We start from the raw sequence: 15,832 nt of genomic DNA, 5'->3' as shown, positions 1-15,832 counted from the left end.
ACACAATTTACCTATAATTTGTAAGATAATCTTTTGAGCCTACTTAGTACATGTTTGGATAATAATTGCCAAATACAAATAAAAGTGCTAAAGTAGCAAAATCTAAAAAAAATAGATCTAAACAAGGCCTTAGTCTTGCTTTGTTTGCCTCGTTAGGTCAATCCAAAACTCATAGAATTACAGTAAGTTCAGATTTCAAAGCAAGTAAATATGATGCGAATGAATAAATGTAGTCACCCAAATAATTACAGTTCAGTTAGCACATTTCTAGTAACGCTGATTCAAGGCCCTCTTCCTTTGCCTGAAAAGCCATAAAAAATATTATTCGTTGATTTGTTAAGAGAAAAACACTAATGTATAATCGGTAGATTCGACAATAAGCTTTTAGCGCGACTCCGGCTGCGATGCCGGCTATGTGAACAGGGTCAAAATATGTAAATTCGGCTAAACAGTGTTGTACAGTGAATAAATGTATTTAGAATTTGGGTAAATAGTGTTGACACAGGAATCGAATTATTTTAATTTTGAATGCACACTGTTTGCACAGGCACGAAATATTTACATTTCGGATGCACAGTGGCTGTTACACTTGCAGGGGGCACGGACCCATTTTTTTGTTTTATCAGCCGTATTTTTTCTGTCAATCAACAGTGTTTTTTTTATGATAAATCAGCGAACAGTATTTTCAGTCATGGCTTTTTAGACCAGCGAACAGGCTTCGACGAGGATTAATCTTATTTAGATGAGAGAATAAGCAAATCTATAATGTTTTTACTTTCTATCATCTATTGTTCGTTTAAACAGTTGTTTAGCCTATTTACATACCATTTAAGCGTTGCACGGTGATAAACCATTTTAGTTATTAATCGGTTAGATTTTAGGATAATACTACAACCATTATAAATCCATGTGCTATTTCCAATGTGTCACATTGATTGGAAATATTTACATTAAGATATGATCTTAAAAAGAAGATTTATATTTATAATTTTTTAGATAATGATTTATATTTATAAATCTTGACAATCACTTTGTATTGTGAGTCCATATGAGTGTTTATATAATTATGATCAAAATTTCAAAATGGTTTGACTTAGTTAAGACAAACATATAAGGGTTTACATTTGTAATCAAGGAAGCATTAACGTGAGTTATTTGATTCAACGCCCAATGATCAATTCAAATGGATTGCGACCCAACAATAATAATGTAAAAAAAGGCTCAAAAAAGGCTCATTTATGAAAAATGATTTCATCTATTACGACACTCTATGTGGGACATTTTTCATTTGCCTTTACATCCCAAGCATCTAATCGACCTAGAAAGAACAAGAAAATAAATATTATCCGCTTCATGTATGTCGATATGTTGACATATGAAAACGACTTTTTTACATGCATGCATCGCGTCAAAAGCACTATGTGATATATTGATATCGTCTGAATGACCAAATCAAACTAAAACCCTTTTGGGAAAAACACTTAAGTGACTAATCATTGCGATTTGCACTATTAGTGTGGTGGCGGAGATATAGGGGGACAAGACCCCTTAAGTCCCTACAATTTTTACTGAAAAATTTAAAATTTGATCAATTTTAAAAAGAAAATTGTACTACTACACCGTTTGTAAAAAAAGGGGAAAAAACATTTCTAGCTCCGACTCTGGTCTTGCACTCTTACCTTCTACGGCATGTGGGAGCTCAAAATATATATAACTCCTCCTGATATAGATTGAGCAACCATCTTGTAAATATAGAAACATGAACAAGTCTAGCTTATATATATTGAGGTTTCTCATCACTCGAGATTCTGAAGAATTATTCTCCAAGAATATGCTATAAACATCATTGTTCCGTGTACTTGGATAGTGTGTGCACATGCAAATATATACTTTGGGCGGCCTTTTTTTTAAAAAAAAAACAGTCGTGTTTACTTTTAGGCCTTGCTAGAAGGCAACGTATCATATGCAACCCATCTTCGTGTGCAACATATGCAACCACCAATTAAGGCCACAGGATCTAGATCCAACGTCTGAGATTTTTTTCACTTAAATCCCTCCACCTGTGGATTTAAATCTAACCCGTGTATATGCAGATGGAAGGGTTTAAGTGAAAAAAAACCTCAGACGTTAGATCTAGATCATGTGGTCTTAATTGGTGGTTGCATAGGTTGCATATGAAGCTGAGTTGCACAGGATATTTCCCATCCATGGAGCCATTGAACTATTTTGATAAATTATTGTGAAAATTCATGTGTTTACAAGCGGTTGTTACTTTGAGCATTATTGGTCCTTTTGTTTTCAAAGTGCATTATTGGTCCTTGGAATATTTCAGCTAATGGACAAGTTGGCAAGAACACATAAAGTATATGATATTGACCTTTGTACTTTGATGTGAAAACTTGTGCATCATTTGTACCTTTACTTGTCGCCGTGGGTTTGACCCAATTTGCTTGATCTTTCCGAATTAGCATGCATAAATAGTACATCTAATCAAGTACCTATGTCGTAACTACTAAAAAAAATAACTCAAAGTACTCATATATTTATAATGAGTTTCGAGTTTTGAGTTGTCCTCAGCGAAATTATTCTAAGATTGACCATGTTTGTAGAAAAAAATGATAATACTTGTACCAAATGAGCATTATATATATGATGTACTGTATATGTTTATCTCTTACGACGTCCAAATGTTAATACTCTAGGAGCATCTTAGGATAACTCGATCTATTGGTCAGACAATGCTTGTAGGGAATATGAGCATTATTTGTACCTTTACTGTGTTTCTAGAAAAACTCATATAATAAATAATTGGTTTTTGCATACATGTACCAGTGGTTTGCATGTTGCTAGGTGTATATCGTTGAATTTGTTTTCCTAATATAGATTAATAAGGATAATTTATGAGCATCTTGCATGTCCTAAAGTAATATGAATTTGGGTCCATATCGGTTTTTCGTGTCAAATATATGTACGCCAAAAGTAAAATTGTTTCAACTAATTAATAAATAGTATTACAGTACTTGTTAAACATACAAAGAGAAGGGGTGCAAAGAAGAAAAACTTCTTTTAGACAACGAAAGAAGCAAAACATTGAGACCCCTTTTGGAATGGAGATTTAATTTATTCCATTTCTGTATTTTTTTTATCAAAAATAAATTGATTCCTGTGAAATTCCTACACTTTTTTTCTTGTGAAATCGTGTGTTCAGAAAGAAGCTTGAAAGGGATTATGGAAATGAACAAGCATATCTTTCAAAAAAAACATATCCTAAGAAAAGAATCATGTAGATTAATGTAGAAAGCAACAAAAAAAGGTTCCAACTTAATAAAAACAAACAAATAAATAAATGTAAATTTGCTAATCAGTTATTATACAGTTTTTTTTATAATAAATTAGTAAATGATACTTTTTAGCATAAATATAAACTAAATTTCAACCGTCATCAGCTGGCGTACGTCGTGGCAGTGTGTAATAAGAAACTAAGAATAATGGAAGTGAGACCTTGTTTAGTTCCAAAAATTTTCACAAAATAGAAATAGTGCCACTTTGTTTGTATTTGACAAATATTATCCAATTATGTACTAATTAGACTTAAAAGATTCGTCTCGTCAATTTCGACCAAACTGTATAATTAGTTTGTATTTTTGTCTATATTTAATACTTCATGCATGCGTCTAAAGATTTGATGTGATGGGAAATCTGAAAAAATTTACAAAATTTTTTGAGAACTAAACAAAGCCGAATCGAATTGAACAATTGGTTGGGCAGGCGTACGTGCCCGGTCGGTTGCTGTGTTTGACTTTGGATCTGAGTCGAGAGGCGTCGACGCCACGCGTGCACGCACATGCGGCGCAGAGTCAAACACTGCCACGAGAAGCCTCGGGCCCGCTTTGTGGCGTTCACCCGAAATTCAAAAAGTTTTCAAAATTCCTCATCACATCAAATCTTACGGCACATGCATGAAGCATCAAATATAGACGAAAACAGAAACTAATTACACAGTTTGTGTGTAAATCGTGAGACGAATCTTTTGATTCTAGTTAGTTCATGATTTGACAATATTTGTCAAATAAAACGAAAGTGCTACAGTAGCGAAATCCAAAAAAATTTCGGAACTAAACAAGGCCTTAGTTCATAAAAATTTTTAAGATTCCTCGTCACATCGAATTTTATACCACATGCAAAGTGCATTAAATATATATATGAAAACAAAAACTATTTGCACAGTTCATCTGTAAATCGCGAGACGAATCTTTTAAGCCTAGTTACTTCATGATTGAACAATGTTTGTCAAATAAAAACGAAAGTGTTACAGTATCGAAATCCAAAAGTTTTTGCGAACTGAACAAGGGCTAGTTCACCCAAAACTCAAAAAAAAATTCAAGATTTCTCGTTATATCAAATCTTGCGGCACATACATGGAATATTAAATATAGACAAAAAAATAAAAACTAACTGCGCAGTTTATCGGTAAGTTATAAAATGAATCTTTTAAGCTTAGTTAGTCTATATTTGATTAATATTTATTAGATAAAAACAAAAATATTACAATTGCGAAATCCAAAATATTTTCAAACTAAGGCCCTGTTTAGTTCCCCACCAAAATTTTTTTTATCCATCCCATCGAATCTTTGGACACATACACGAAACATTAAATATAGATAAAAAAATAAACTAATTACACAGTTTAGTTGAGAATCGCGAGATGAATCTTTTAAGCCTAGTTACTCCATGATTAGCCTTAAGTGCTACAGTAACCTACATATGCTAATGACAGATTAATTATGCTTAATAAATTTGTCTTGCAGTTTCCTGACGAGCTATGTAATTTGTTTTTTTTATTAGTTTGTAAAAATCTCTCCCGACATCCTTCCGACACATTCGATGTGACACCCAAAAAATTTTCATCCACAATCTAAACAGGCCCTAAGCAACGCCTGATGTATAACCTCGTCATAGAAGCATGAGTTCCCGGCCGCTTTTACGCGGCGGTCCGGCCACGTCGGCGGACGACAATGGTCCTGGCAGTGGCAGGCCAGCTCGTGCATGCGTTTCTCTGCGCCACACAGAGTGGATCGGCCCGCGTGTGCAGTCGCTTTCGGATCGTCGCGTCCGCGTGTCCAGGGGAGAACTTCAACTCTGACGTATACCGCCGCCGTCCACGCTGCACTTGGTGCGTCGCGTCCGCGTGCCAAGTCGCGCACGTGCAGCGTAACTGTCCAATTTACCAGCGTATTAACTGCGTTTTAATATGTGACTAGGTAGTATGCCCGTGCGTTGCTACGGGATAGCTAACAATTTATACTAAAAATACACGGATCATACGATAAAATAATAATACTATAAAAGTTAAACGTTAAAGTGTTATTTAATCTAAAAAACAAAGTTTATGAAATCAACACAAGAGCGTGGTGTGGCAGGCTCACGAACTGCACTTTATAGACTTTTTTCGTGATGTGGCTAAGATATTGTTTTACATTAACATTTCTTTTATGCGCCAATAAATTCACGAATGAGTTCTGCTGCATCTCCATACTATCCTATACATAGGCTCGAGTATATATGTAAATATTCGTGCTTGTCACATGTGTAATATTGCGTGTCTTGAAAATTATGTCACAAAACCTAAAAACAAAGTATGTTATATTTACCGTATAAATATGTGTGGCTTTAGGAGTATTCCACGCGGAGGCTACCTGGAGAGGCCCGCGACACTTAGTTCCGTCACGGTTGTGCCATTCCACGCCTGCTCAGCACCTTCATCAGCTAGCTCTACATGACACTGCGAAACCCCCCACACAAATGGATCAAAACCCGCGTTAGATCAAAGCCATGGAAGAAGAGCTCTTTGAATTTCACAATATATTTTTGAACAGGTTAGAGGGTTCCACCATCTATGAATTCTCATACATGAATGCTTAATATTTTAACTGAAGTAAATTTGCACTGTGCAACTCAAACTTCTGAGTTTTTCACCTTGAAATAGATAGCAATTAGCACCTATGCATTTTATCTTATACTTGTCGCGGATGAGAGCTGAATGGAAAGGATGCCCGTGCATTGTTAAATAATATTTGTAAATATAATGTACACATGCTCAGTAAATACAAATATTCATACGCATTATGATTTCAAATAATATTTCTCAAGCTCTCCATCGTAGATAATAAACTGTATACAATCCGTAGATAAATTGTGTACATCTGGCTACTCACAGAACTTATTTTTCTCATAGGTCACCCAAATTACACAACTTGATTCACTCACTAACTCTAGGCATTAAAATGGATTACATTTCTCAGGCATAGTGCTGAAGTTTGTAAAATGTTTGACTAATCTGACCATCATAGCATTGAAGACTATTTACACTGCAAGTCATCTCTCCCACCAATTTGCATTGGCTTCACCACCACACCATCAGGAATGCACTATCAGTTATGGTCACAACACCCGAGATTGATAGCCATAAAAAGTTTGCAGTTAGATAGGTAGGCTTTGAAATGATGTGTCTATTATTTTCAAGCACGAGTCCATTCTCATACTCCTTAAGCTGCTGGAGCACCGAAGAGCGAGTGCTTGACCCCCATAAAGGATTTGTTAAAAGGATAACATATTAGCAATATTAACCATTGTTAGAAACTTGGAGATCTCAGGAGAACCTAACTTGGGTGACTAAAACAGCTACACAAATGTCAAAGTTGTAAAAGAAAAAGGTATCTAAAATAAATTAAAAGATGAGGCAAAATTTTTGAAAACTATATATATGGAACTATTCCAAATGGAAAAAGGTTTGCAAAATGACTTTTTCTATTTTTCTTATAATTATCCCTATCTTAACAGTAATGAGAAAATTCAGTCTCTTATATTTCAAAAAAACACAACTTCACATTATCAAAAGGATATAATTAACCTTGGCAGGCCGCTACACATTATTAAATGGTACTTGAGAATAACATTCTTGAAGTAGGATGTAGGATTGAATTAGTCTATGATGGAATACTCCAAAATGCACTACAAGTACAATTTTCTATATGTTTTACCTTGAAGCTACCGTATGACTCCTGCAAAATATAGCACATGTCTAGCATGACCTGCACAATCTCTGCAAGAAGCATCAGGAAATTGTCGCAAGCCACTGGTGACCTACAATGGCAACTAACATCCTTGTCAAGTTCAGATTATTACTACAATGTAAGCATCACTATAAACCAAAAAAAGTTTTGGCTTCTGAGAGCCATGCAAAACATCAGCTGCAATAGAACATGCGATAAAAAATAGTTATAAGCTAATACTGGCAAATTCCAAATATCTTAATAAACTGTACAAAAATAAAGACTTATTCATGGAAGAAAAAGTAAGTTTTAAGGGTATTCTTCAGTCATGTGCTTTTCAGAAGATGAAACCAACAAAATGTGCATTAAGGCGCTAGAATAAGTCAAACACAACTTCGTAAATAACCATACCTTAATTTGAAAGTAATTTACTATTATCTACCAGAAATCTAAACACTATTCTTGATTCACGTAGATATAGTAGGACCTTTGTACCATGAATACGGAACTTCTCTACATAGATCTACCAATTTTTACATCACTCTGCAGTCTGCATCCATGAAGCTAGTTTCAGAGGAATGGACAACGGTACTTGATCTGGACGTTGACAAAATAGGCACTGGGCATTTATTGAGTTATAATTCATTAGCATATATTTTTTTCAAACTTCAAAGCCCCTTAAATCCGTTAAGCACCACTTGTAGTTATATGTACCTATGGGGATTAAGCACTAACTATGTTATAAAAAAAGTACAGCAACAAGATAATTAGCTGAAGGTGAGAGGACACCCAAGCCAAACTGTCAAATACATATGCTATTTTTTCCAGCATCCATGGAAAAATAAAACAGAAGAGAGATGTGGGAAGGAGTTTCTTTGTATTTGATCTGAGCGCACAGAAACTAATTGAATTTCACTGCAGCAGCGGTGACCAGGGTTCCCATTTAAAACTAACCTTCTTAGTGTGTTGGCATGGTGTTAAAGGTTTCCTAAAGCTTCTGGGTGACTGCTGCATAGTACATGGGAGATGATTATACAAATGCCTCCCTTTTCCTGATTTTTTCTTATACTCACTCCACTCAAATAAAATCAATTTGAAGACTATTTATTCGTTCTTATAAAAATCATATAAAATAAAAAAGTTATTATAGGATTATAGCCTTCACAAGTGTCAGCAGCGGCATCTGTGAGGCCTTGTATGCATGCAGCAACGATCCATGCGTGAATGAAGTAAGCCGCATCATACAAAATCTAGCAGACAAGGAGGTAAGCCTAAAATAAGAATCTTGTGTGGAGTTTTTATTTTAATAACAAACCTATAGATATATTAGTAAAGTGTACAGAGAGAACAGAGAGGAGTTCCTCCATTAGCTAGCACACCAAATGATAACTTACATATACAAAGAAATATGAACTCTATCTAATTATCTTACATTTTGTTTATCGTACATCTTACTATATATGTACTTCGTAAACTTTTGCAACCTACATACACCAAAGTAAAAAGGATACTAATTCAGCAGATGTGTACTGGCATCAGAAGGGAAACCCATGCTCAGTGAGCGTCTAAAGATGAGCATGCAGTCCAATTCAATATACTAAATTGCAATTTTTTATCAATAAAAATAGCAGAATTAAACCAGAGCTTAACATAAATTATAACAACAAAAACAACAATTTCGATGAGCATGCAAAAAAAATGCTTTGGTGCATGAAGACCATCTCGATGGCCTCCCATGCCAATAAGAAAATGAAACAACATTTATGCACCAAACTATATGTGATATCATGGATCCTATAGGTTCATATAAAGGTTAGTACTGATCTGGGCAAGGTAGGGATTCATTATAATACCTATAGTATTATAATGATACTGCTACACAAATGACACATTTAATATGAATCTAGATAGAATGCACCCGAAAAAGACACAATGCACCTCTCTATGTACATCATATATAGTTCATCCAACAATTATATTGAGTAAGGCCTAACATTAACCATAGCATCACCTAAAATTAAACACACAATTCAGTTTCGTCGCAGACGATGAAAAGGATTCAAAGAATCAGTATGCGAAGCGATCACAATAAGTGCATACCTATTTATACACAAAAAACTGTAATGAATTTTTGGCTTCACTCAAGCTAGGCAGAGCATTAAATATTGATTGTCTTAAGTTAAAAGAACATATACCTATAGCGAGGAGGGTGAGCTTCTTAAGTGGGCAATCTGCCAGTCTTTTCAAATTTTGCATGCATTATTTTTCCAACTGTAAAATTAAATAGAATAAGAAGAATGTTTCACCTGTTACGAGGGCCTTTTCAATAGGGCACTTAGCCCTGTTTTCTAGGATGCTACTGGTGCACACCCTTGCTTCTGCAAAACCAAAATTATCAAAACTATCAGATTAATGAGCAATGTTGCACCTGGATTTGTGATAATGTATGCTCACTTGCTATACTCTGTACCAGACATCTCTGTATCACTGGATTGGGCCACTTCCATAGACAACTGTTGAAATGTGGTAGAATTAATATCTTCAGGAAGCTGAGGTGTCAGAGCCTAGCCATATAAGTACGAAAATACAGCAAAACGAGCCACTTTTAGAGAAATCACATCAACATGTATCTGAATTTCTTTTGGATTTTCTGGATCAGAAGATTTGGCCTCATTATATTCCTAGAAGAGCTCTTGCAGATGACTGTAATTATGCATGATTTGTGCCTCCTAGCAATGCCAATCCTAACACACAAATAGGACTTGACAGACACAAATCACCGAACCAAATTCACCTAACACGATTGCCACCAATATTATGTTCTGGAAGCAAATTACCTTCACCATTGATTGAAGACGCGCCGTGTAAAAACAGTAGGTCTAGCCTAGAGCCGTGGCGATGTCAATGCCACACACAAATGGAAAGGGGAGCATCTCCTGCAGATCCCTTGTCGATAGATTGGGTGGTGGTCAGTACTCAGTAGCGGCCGCGCGAAGTGGACGGACCTCTACACACATGCAAGCACACAAATCCAAGTCGCCTTGAACCCAAACTCTTACTAATCAAGTTTGAGTTGGGGGATGGGAAAGGATAGGATAGGACATGGTTGTTACCAGGGTGTCAAAGGAGACGCACCACTCATCAGGCGGCGGCGAGAGAGGGAGGTAAGCAAAGGTCGGACAAGATGCCGTCTGTTGGAGAAGGAAGAGGGTAAGGGGCGTCACCTGCCACATGCCTCAATCCTTCATCCACACCCGTGTTCGTGATGTGGGAGGTGCCGACACGGTGGTGGCCGACGTCCTGGGCAGGCGGCCTCGCTCGCCTGGTGTCCTGTGCTAGGGTTTGTCCATGTGGGAGATCAGAGAGGAGTCCGCGAGTCACAGGAAGAGAAGGAGAGGAAGACTATGCGCTCGGGAGCGCGGAGCTAGGTACACCGCACGGTCGGGCGAGAGAGGGAAGCGCCGCGGGATCGGGGCTGAGCGACTAAAAGAAATTTTATATCAGGAATCCTTTCTTTTTCTTTATTTCATTTCACACTCTTCAACATCCCTGGTTGTAAATTTGCATCAGGAATATCGTAAATTTGCATCAGGAATCTTTTCCTGTTTTCTTTTTCAATTTATACCCTTCCACGCCTCCTACTATAGCTACGGGCGGATTCGCAGGTAGAGGAGGGGTGAGCGACCCAAAAAAAGTCGCACCATCTGGTAGTCTTACTTTTGTTCTTTTTAGTTGTAGGAGATTATAGTATATTTTGTTATAAATTCGACCTATTTATAGAAAATATTATGAACTTTTATACATAACTTTTGTTATGAAATTATATATATATATATATACTATATCTAAATCAAATCTGTCTCTAATATATAACCGCCAAATCTTTATTGCTACGTTCGGTTCAAACTATGTTTGGATTAGTTCTGGATGGAATTGGTTTGTTATTAGAGCAACTCCAGCCCAGCATGCAAATTGGGCCTCTATTTTATTTCATTTGCATGCTGGGCTGCATACAATACGGGCCCAAAAATCACTTTAACTCCAGCCCAACAAACTATCTGCTTGACAACAAACTCCAGCACCCCACCCGCGCGCCGCCGCCAGCAACGACACCCCGCCAGTGCGCCGCGCCTGCACACGCGCACGCGTAGGAGCCCAAGCTTCCGTTTAGGTCCGTGTCGAGGAGTGGTGATCTCCTTCGTCGAGGAGTGGTGCACACGCAGGCGCCGCCGATTTGGCGACGGCGACTCGGGCGTCGCCTCCACGGAGGGGAAGACAAGGAGAGCGGACGAGAGGAGCGACCCGGCGTCTGGCAAAAGGGAGGCTGGGCAGAGGAGATCCGGCGGCTGCTTGGCTCGCCGACGCGGCTTGCGGCGGCCACCTGGCGTGGCCTACCGCCGCACTGGAGCGGAGCAGGAGATGAAGAGCGGCGGGGAAGCAGCCAACCCCAGAAGCAAGCCGGCAGGCAAGCAACGATGTACTAGTTCGCTCATAATCTCACTTCTTGTAACTTGTTTTGGTATGTAAATCTTGAAGCAGCATTCACTGGTAGCCATGGTTGGAAACTAGGAAACTAGGAAAGTAGGAATACATGTTCAGCGCCAAATGCATATCCTGGACCTCTACAAACATAAATATGAGGTATTGAGCTTCGACAAATTTATTGGGTGTTAGTGTTTCTTTGGTGGCTTTAACAAGGAAACAAAATGTGCAAGTTAAAATTATCAGAGTCTGAAGAATAGACTAAATAGTAACAACCAGCCAGCAAGATCGCCGCTATGCTCAGTTATGCTGATAGCGGCATAGGATTCATGGATACGATTGCATGAGTAATTGCATATGCAATGAAACATAAGACAAACGACAGGTGGCAGAGTGATGTGAAAATTGTCGGGCTGTTACGATGGTGTGGTCTCTGGAAATGTGCATTGTGCTTCCGCCATTGTGCTGCTGTGTTTGATCTAGGACTGTTGGACTTGGGAAGGAAACTGAACAATACTGATTATGCTGCTAAGTTAAATCTGAACACCATTGGTTCATAATTTGCCCCCTCTCACAGCAATAACAGTAAGCTAAATTCAGAACAATGGCATTTCATATCTTGTCCGATAAAAAAAAAACAGCAAAGCCCATCCTTCTTCCTCAATTATGCTATCCATATGTTCATCTTTTTTAATACGGGCATTTGTACATGTTTTCACAGTTCCATAAATGTTCGTGAATTAACTGATAGCTCAATACACTTTATGTAAAAAGTAAGACATGACAGAGGTCACAACATATTGCTACTCAGAGTTTGGAGTCCTTCAGGTGCCACTGCCACTCTGCCAGCCATCACTTTGCTCCTCATGATCAGTTCTGGTAACTTTGCTAATTTTGTTTTCCTTGCTTAAAGATTAGTGTCTAGGAATCACCTTTGTTTTATTCTTTGAGGAATAATCAGTTTCTTTGTTGTAGTCAGAGCATCCTTTTATTGTTTACTGCACCTTACATTTTTGTGTTAATAGCAATACAAACTTTTCTATTAACTTTTTCCTTTTTTGTTGCTATGGCAGATGTCAAGGTTTGGAACTAGATTCTTTCTTTCAAGGTTTGGAACTAGAGCTCGTCGATGGTGGGATGAAGAGGACGAATCTGATGTTGACGATCTCTTCATCATTGCTGGTCTTCTTGAGGGCTCCAAGAGAAACAAGCACAAGAAAAAGTTTCGTGGATCGTTGCCGGGTCGCTGCAAAGTGCCACGGGACATTTTGGAGGTCACAATCGCATCTACCAGGACTACTTTGCGGACCAGTGTGCATACAGTGAGAGACATTTCAGAAGGAGGTTTCGGATGTCTAGGTCGCTCTTTCTGCGCATAGTGGATGCGGTGGAGTCTCATGATGACTATTTCCGTCAAAAGCCCGATGCCTCATTTTCAAATGCAATCATATATTATTATTTGAATGTCTCATTTTCAAATGCAAATCATATATTATTATTTGAAGAGTAACTGGACCTGGAGCAGCAGCCCAGTCTGCACCAGCAGCTGGAATGCCAGCAGGCGCAGATGCAGCTTCACCAGTTCCCCAATCGGCGCCCCAGTTGTCAGTCCCTGGAGCAGTATATTCTGCAACTGCGCCTAGTTAGGATCATTCTGGCAAGCAGCCAGAACAGACAGCCACTGTTTCCCCTTGTTATTGGCAGGAATGTCAATATCAACATAGCGCATAGGGGAATCAGTGTCGCAAAAGGCAATGGTGGGAATGTTTCCAAGTGCAGACTCCTTAATGGGTTGTACAAAGTTTGACAAACAAGATTTGTAAGTGCTCTGAACCAATCAAAGTAAATATCTCTTTCAGCAGATATCTTGGGGATTTTCAATTGCAACAATGACCCTCGCGACCAACTGTAGCTTCTCCCAGGTCTTCCCAAGGTTAATAATGTAGATACCTAAATGAAGGGTAATATACAACCGCACTATTGTTAATCCACAGTTCACCATGTTCATGACAAAGGGAACTCATCGGCATAAGCAACTTGAGTGAGCACTGAACTACTAGACGTTCTTTCCACTGGTTCCAGTGAAACAAACACAACATGGTCGATATCAGTCTGTTGATCCTTTAATTTTGATAGAATCTAGTATGGTCTGAACCAATCCGACCACCGGCGGAGCCAAGGCCCGGCCACCCTGGGCAGCTGGCCGGGCTCCCACGTTACAGCAGAGGCGGGAGGGGGAGAGGGAGGTGCGTATGCAGGGTCGCCGGCCGGTGCGCGGAGGACGGAGGCGAAGGCGCGAGGCGACTGGCGAGAGGCGAGAGGCGGGAGGGGGAGCCGCCACCGCCGCCGCCGAGACTGGGACTGCCCCTCCGTCGCTGGACGCCGTCGAGGGGCCGCCACCGAGACTGGGATCTTCCGCTGGACGACGCGCGGAAGATCCAATCCTAGGACCGCCGAAACTGGATCTGCGCTGAGGACCGAGCAGCGGGGCTGCGAGGAAGATAGAGCGTCGGCTAAAGATGGCAATGAGTAATTATCTATATGCTACCCATACTCTTACCCACGAGAACATACTTTACCCACTAATTTACCCATACCCATATACGGGTAATAGTTTTTTCCCATACCCTTACCCACACGGGTAACGGGTAACCCATGGGTTATCCTAACCCATGATTCCAAAAATACTTGCAAAAGAATAAATACATATTTAAATATTTCAGACTTCCAATTTCAGCCAAAGCATCACAAGTCATTAATAAAATCATCAAATATACAAGCTCCATGAACACATGATCAAGTAATCTAATAGATAAATCCATCGTTAGTAGATAACAAGTGGCAAAATTCACAAGTTCTCGTGTTGTGTGGCCGCCGCAAGGAGATAGGGGAAAGAGGAGGGAGCGGATGGGTGAGGTACTAAGGTGAGGGCCTAGGGTTTGACAACATTATATATGATTTTATTGGACTTGGGTTGTGTATGCTGATTTTGGCCCATGATTCTAACTTATTGAATCGGGTTAAAATTACCCATGGCTTAACGAGTATGGGCAATGCAGTCTCATACCCTTACCCGCTTTACTCGCTGGGTAAAGTTTTTTTCCCATTATCTTACCCATAGGTAAACAAAATTGCCATACCCTTACCTAATGAGGTAATTACCCATCGGGTTTCGGGTTTCGGGTAAAAATTGACATCTTTAGCGTCGGCGCTGCGCTGCAAGGAGTCGGCGGTGCGTGGGTTTGATGGGCCACTAAATAAAAGCCCATACATTTTTTTTCTTTTTTATTTTTCATTTCTTTTTTTAGCAACTTCTATTTTTTTCTTTCTAATATCTTTTGACAAATTAGCACCTATACAATTAATATTTATATATTTAGAATAATATATGTTAGGAATCATAATAGTGTCTACAGAGTCCAATCACATAACATTGTGACATAATTATTTCTCTAAAAATATTTTTTAAAAATACAAACCCTATTAGGGGAAATTATGAAAATTTTCCCTCACACCTTTTCTATAAAAAGGAAAGAGGAGAGATAGACAAGGATATTCATTTGCTCTTTCTCAATTGCTCTCTACTCTCTCCTTTGTTTATTTGGTTTAAGATTAAAATTGTAATGTCTACTACATCACATAACTCTTAAGGGATTAGTGATACTTAAGCATACTTAAACTTAGTCAGCGAGTCACTGCTCACTTAGCACTTAACCTCTCTTACAATCTTGTGTTATGTTTATCTTGTTAGTATTAGTATGACATTACGCCCAAGTTTATAAAATCTTGGCTCCACCACTAAATCCGACAGCTCATATTTATGGTTCTAGAGATTTCAGCAGCACAGTTTAGTTAGGCCAAACACACATACAAACTTTATTTATCATGTAAACTAGGATATCTAGTTTCTATTGTCAGTTTCTGAAACCAGAGTTCACAATGCATATCAGTATGACCATTCGGAAACCAGCATTCTGAAATCAAACAGGAAACAAGCATGGATTTAGATTCTGAAACCAGAGTTCCACATACCATTTTCTCTGTCATTTACTTAAAGGAAACAGGAACATATCAGGAGGTGTACAATGCATATTCCAGAAAATTTCTACTTACATTCAATTTCACTCAGATAAAGTACTATAGGAAATACGGATAAATACAGAGACAAACATAAGTTGACATAAGTGACTCCACTCTCACCAAACCTACACTGCACTTTCATCACTAGCCGTCTCACCTACACTAGCACTCATCGCCTTCACAATCTTTGCTCTCTTCGCCTTCACGTATGCCCTTTG

General features: G+C 38.6%; 1 protein-coding gene and 1 long non-coding RNA gene across 2 annotated transcripts; one reads left to right on the top strand and one right to left on the bottom strand.

Annotated features, from left to right (window-relative positions):
• LOC110429647 lies at positions 6,114-10,496 on the bottom strand. Its single transcript, XR_002446753.1, has 5 exons — positions 10,166-10,496; positions 9,890-10,059; positions 9,507-9,565; positions 9,359-9,430; positions 6,114-7,143 (listed from the first exon to the last, which is right to left on the bottom strand). It is a non-coding gene; the product is annotated as an uncharacterized LOC110429647 (long non-coding RNA).
• Positions 10,961-13,520, top strand: LOC110437634. The gene is made up of 4 exons (XM_021466131.1): positions 10,961-10,988; positions 11,098-11,529; positions 12,608-12,615; positions 12,643-13,520. The coding sequence occupies exons 1-4, from the start codon at positions 10,961-10,963 to the stop codon at positions 12,652-12,654; spliced, it is 480 nt and encodes a 159-aa protein (XP_021321806.1). The 3' UTR covers positions 12,655-13,520.

This window comes from Sorghum bicolor, chromosome 8 (genome assembly GCF_000003195.3).
Source record: "Sorghum bicolor cultivar BTx623 chromosome 8, Sorghum_bicolor_NCBIv3, whole genome shotgun sequence".
NCBI classification, from domain to species: Eukaryota; Viridiplantae; Streptophyta; class Magnoliopsida; order Poales; family Poaceae; genus Sorghum; species Sorghum bicolor.
Note: the sequence above shows the minus strand (reverse complement) of the source record. Positions and strands in the feature narration are given on the sequence as shown.

What these genes read in the sequence shown, in the direction of transcription:
- LOC110437634 (XM_021466131.1), top strand. Translation starts at nt 10,961, where the DNA reads ATGTTTGGATTAGTTCTGGATGGAATTG. An exon ending in ATTAGTTCTGGATGGAATTG is followed by an intron (nt 10,989 to 11,097) that starts GTTTGTTATTAG and finishes CTTTAACTCCAG; the next exon opens with CCCAACAAACTATCTGCTTG.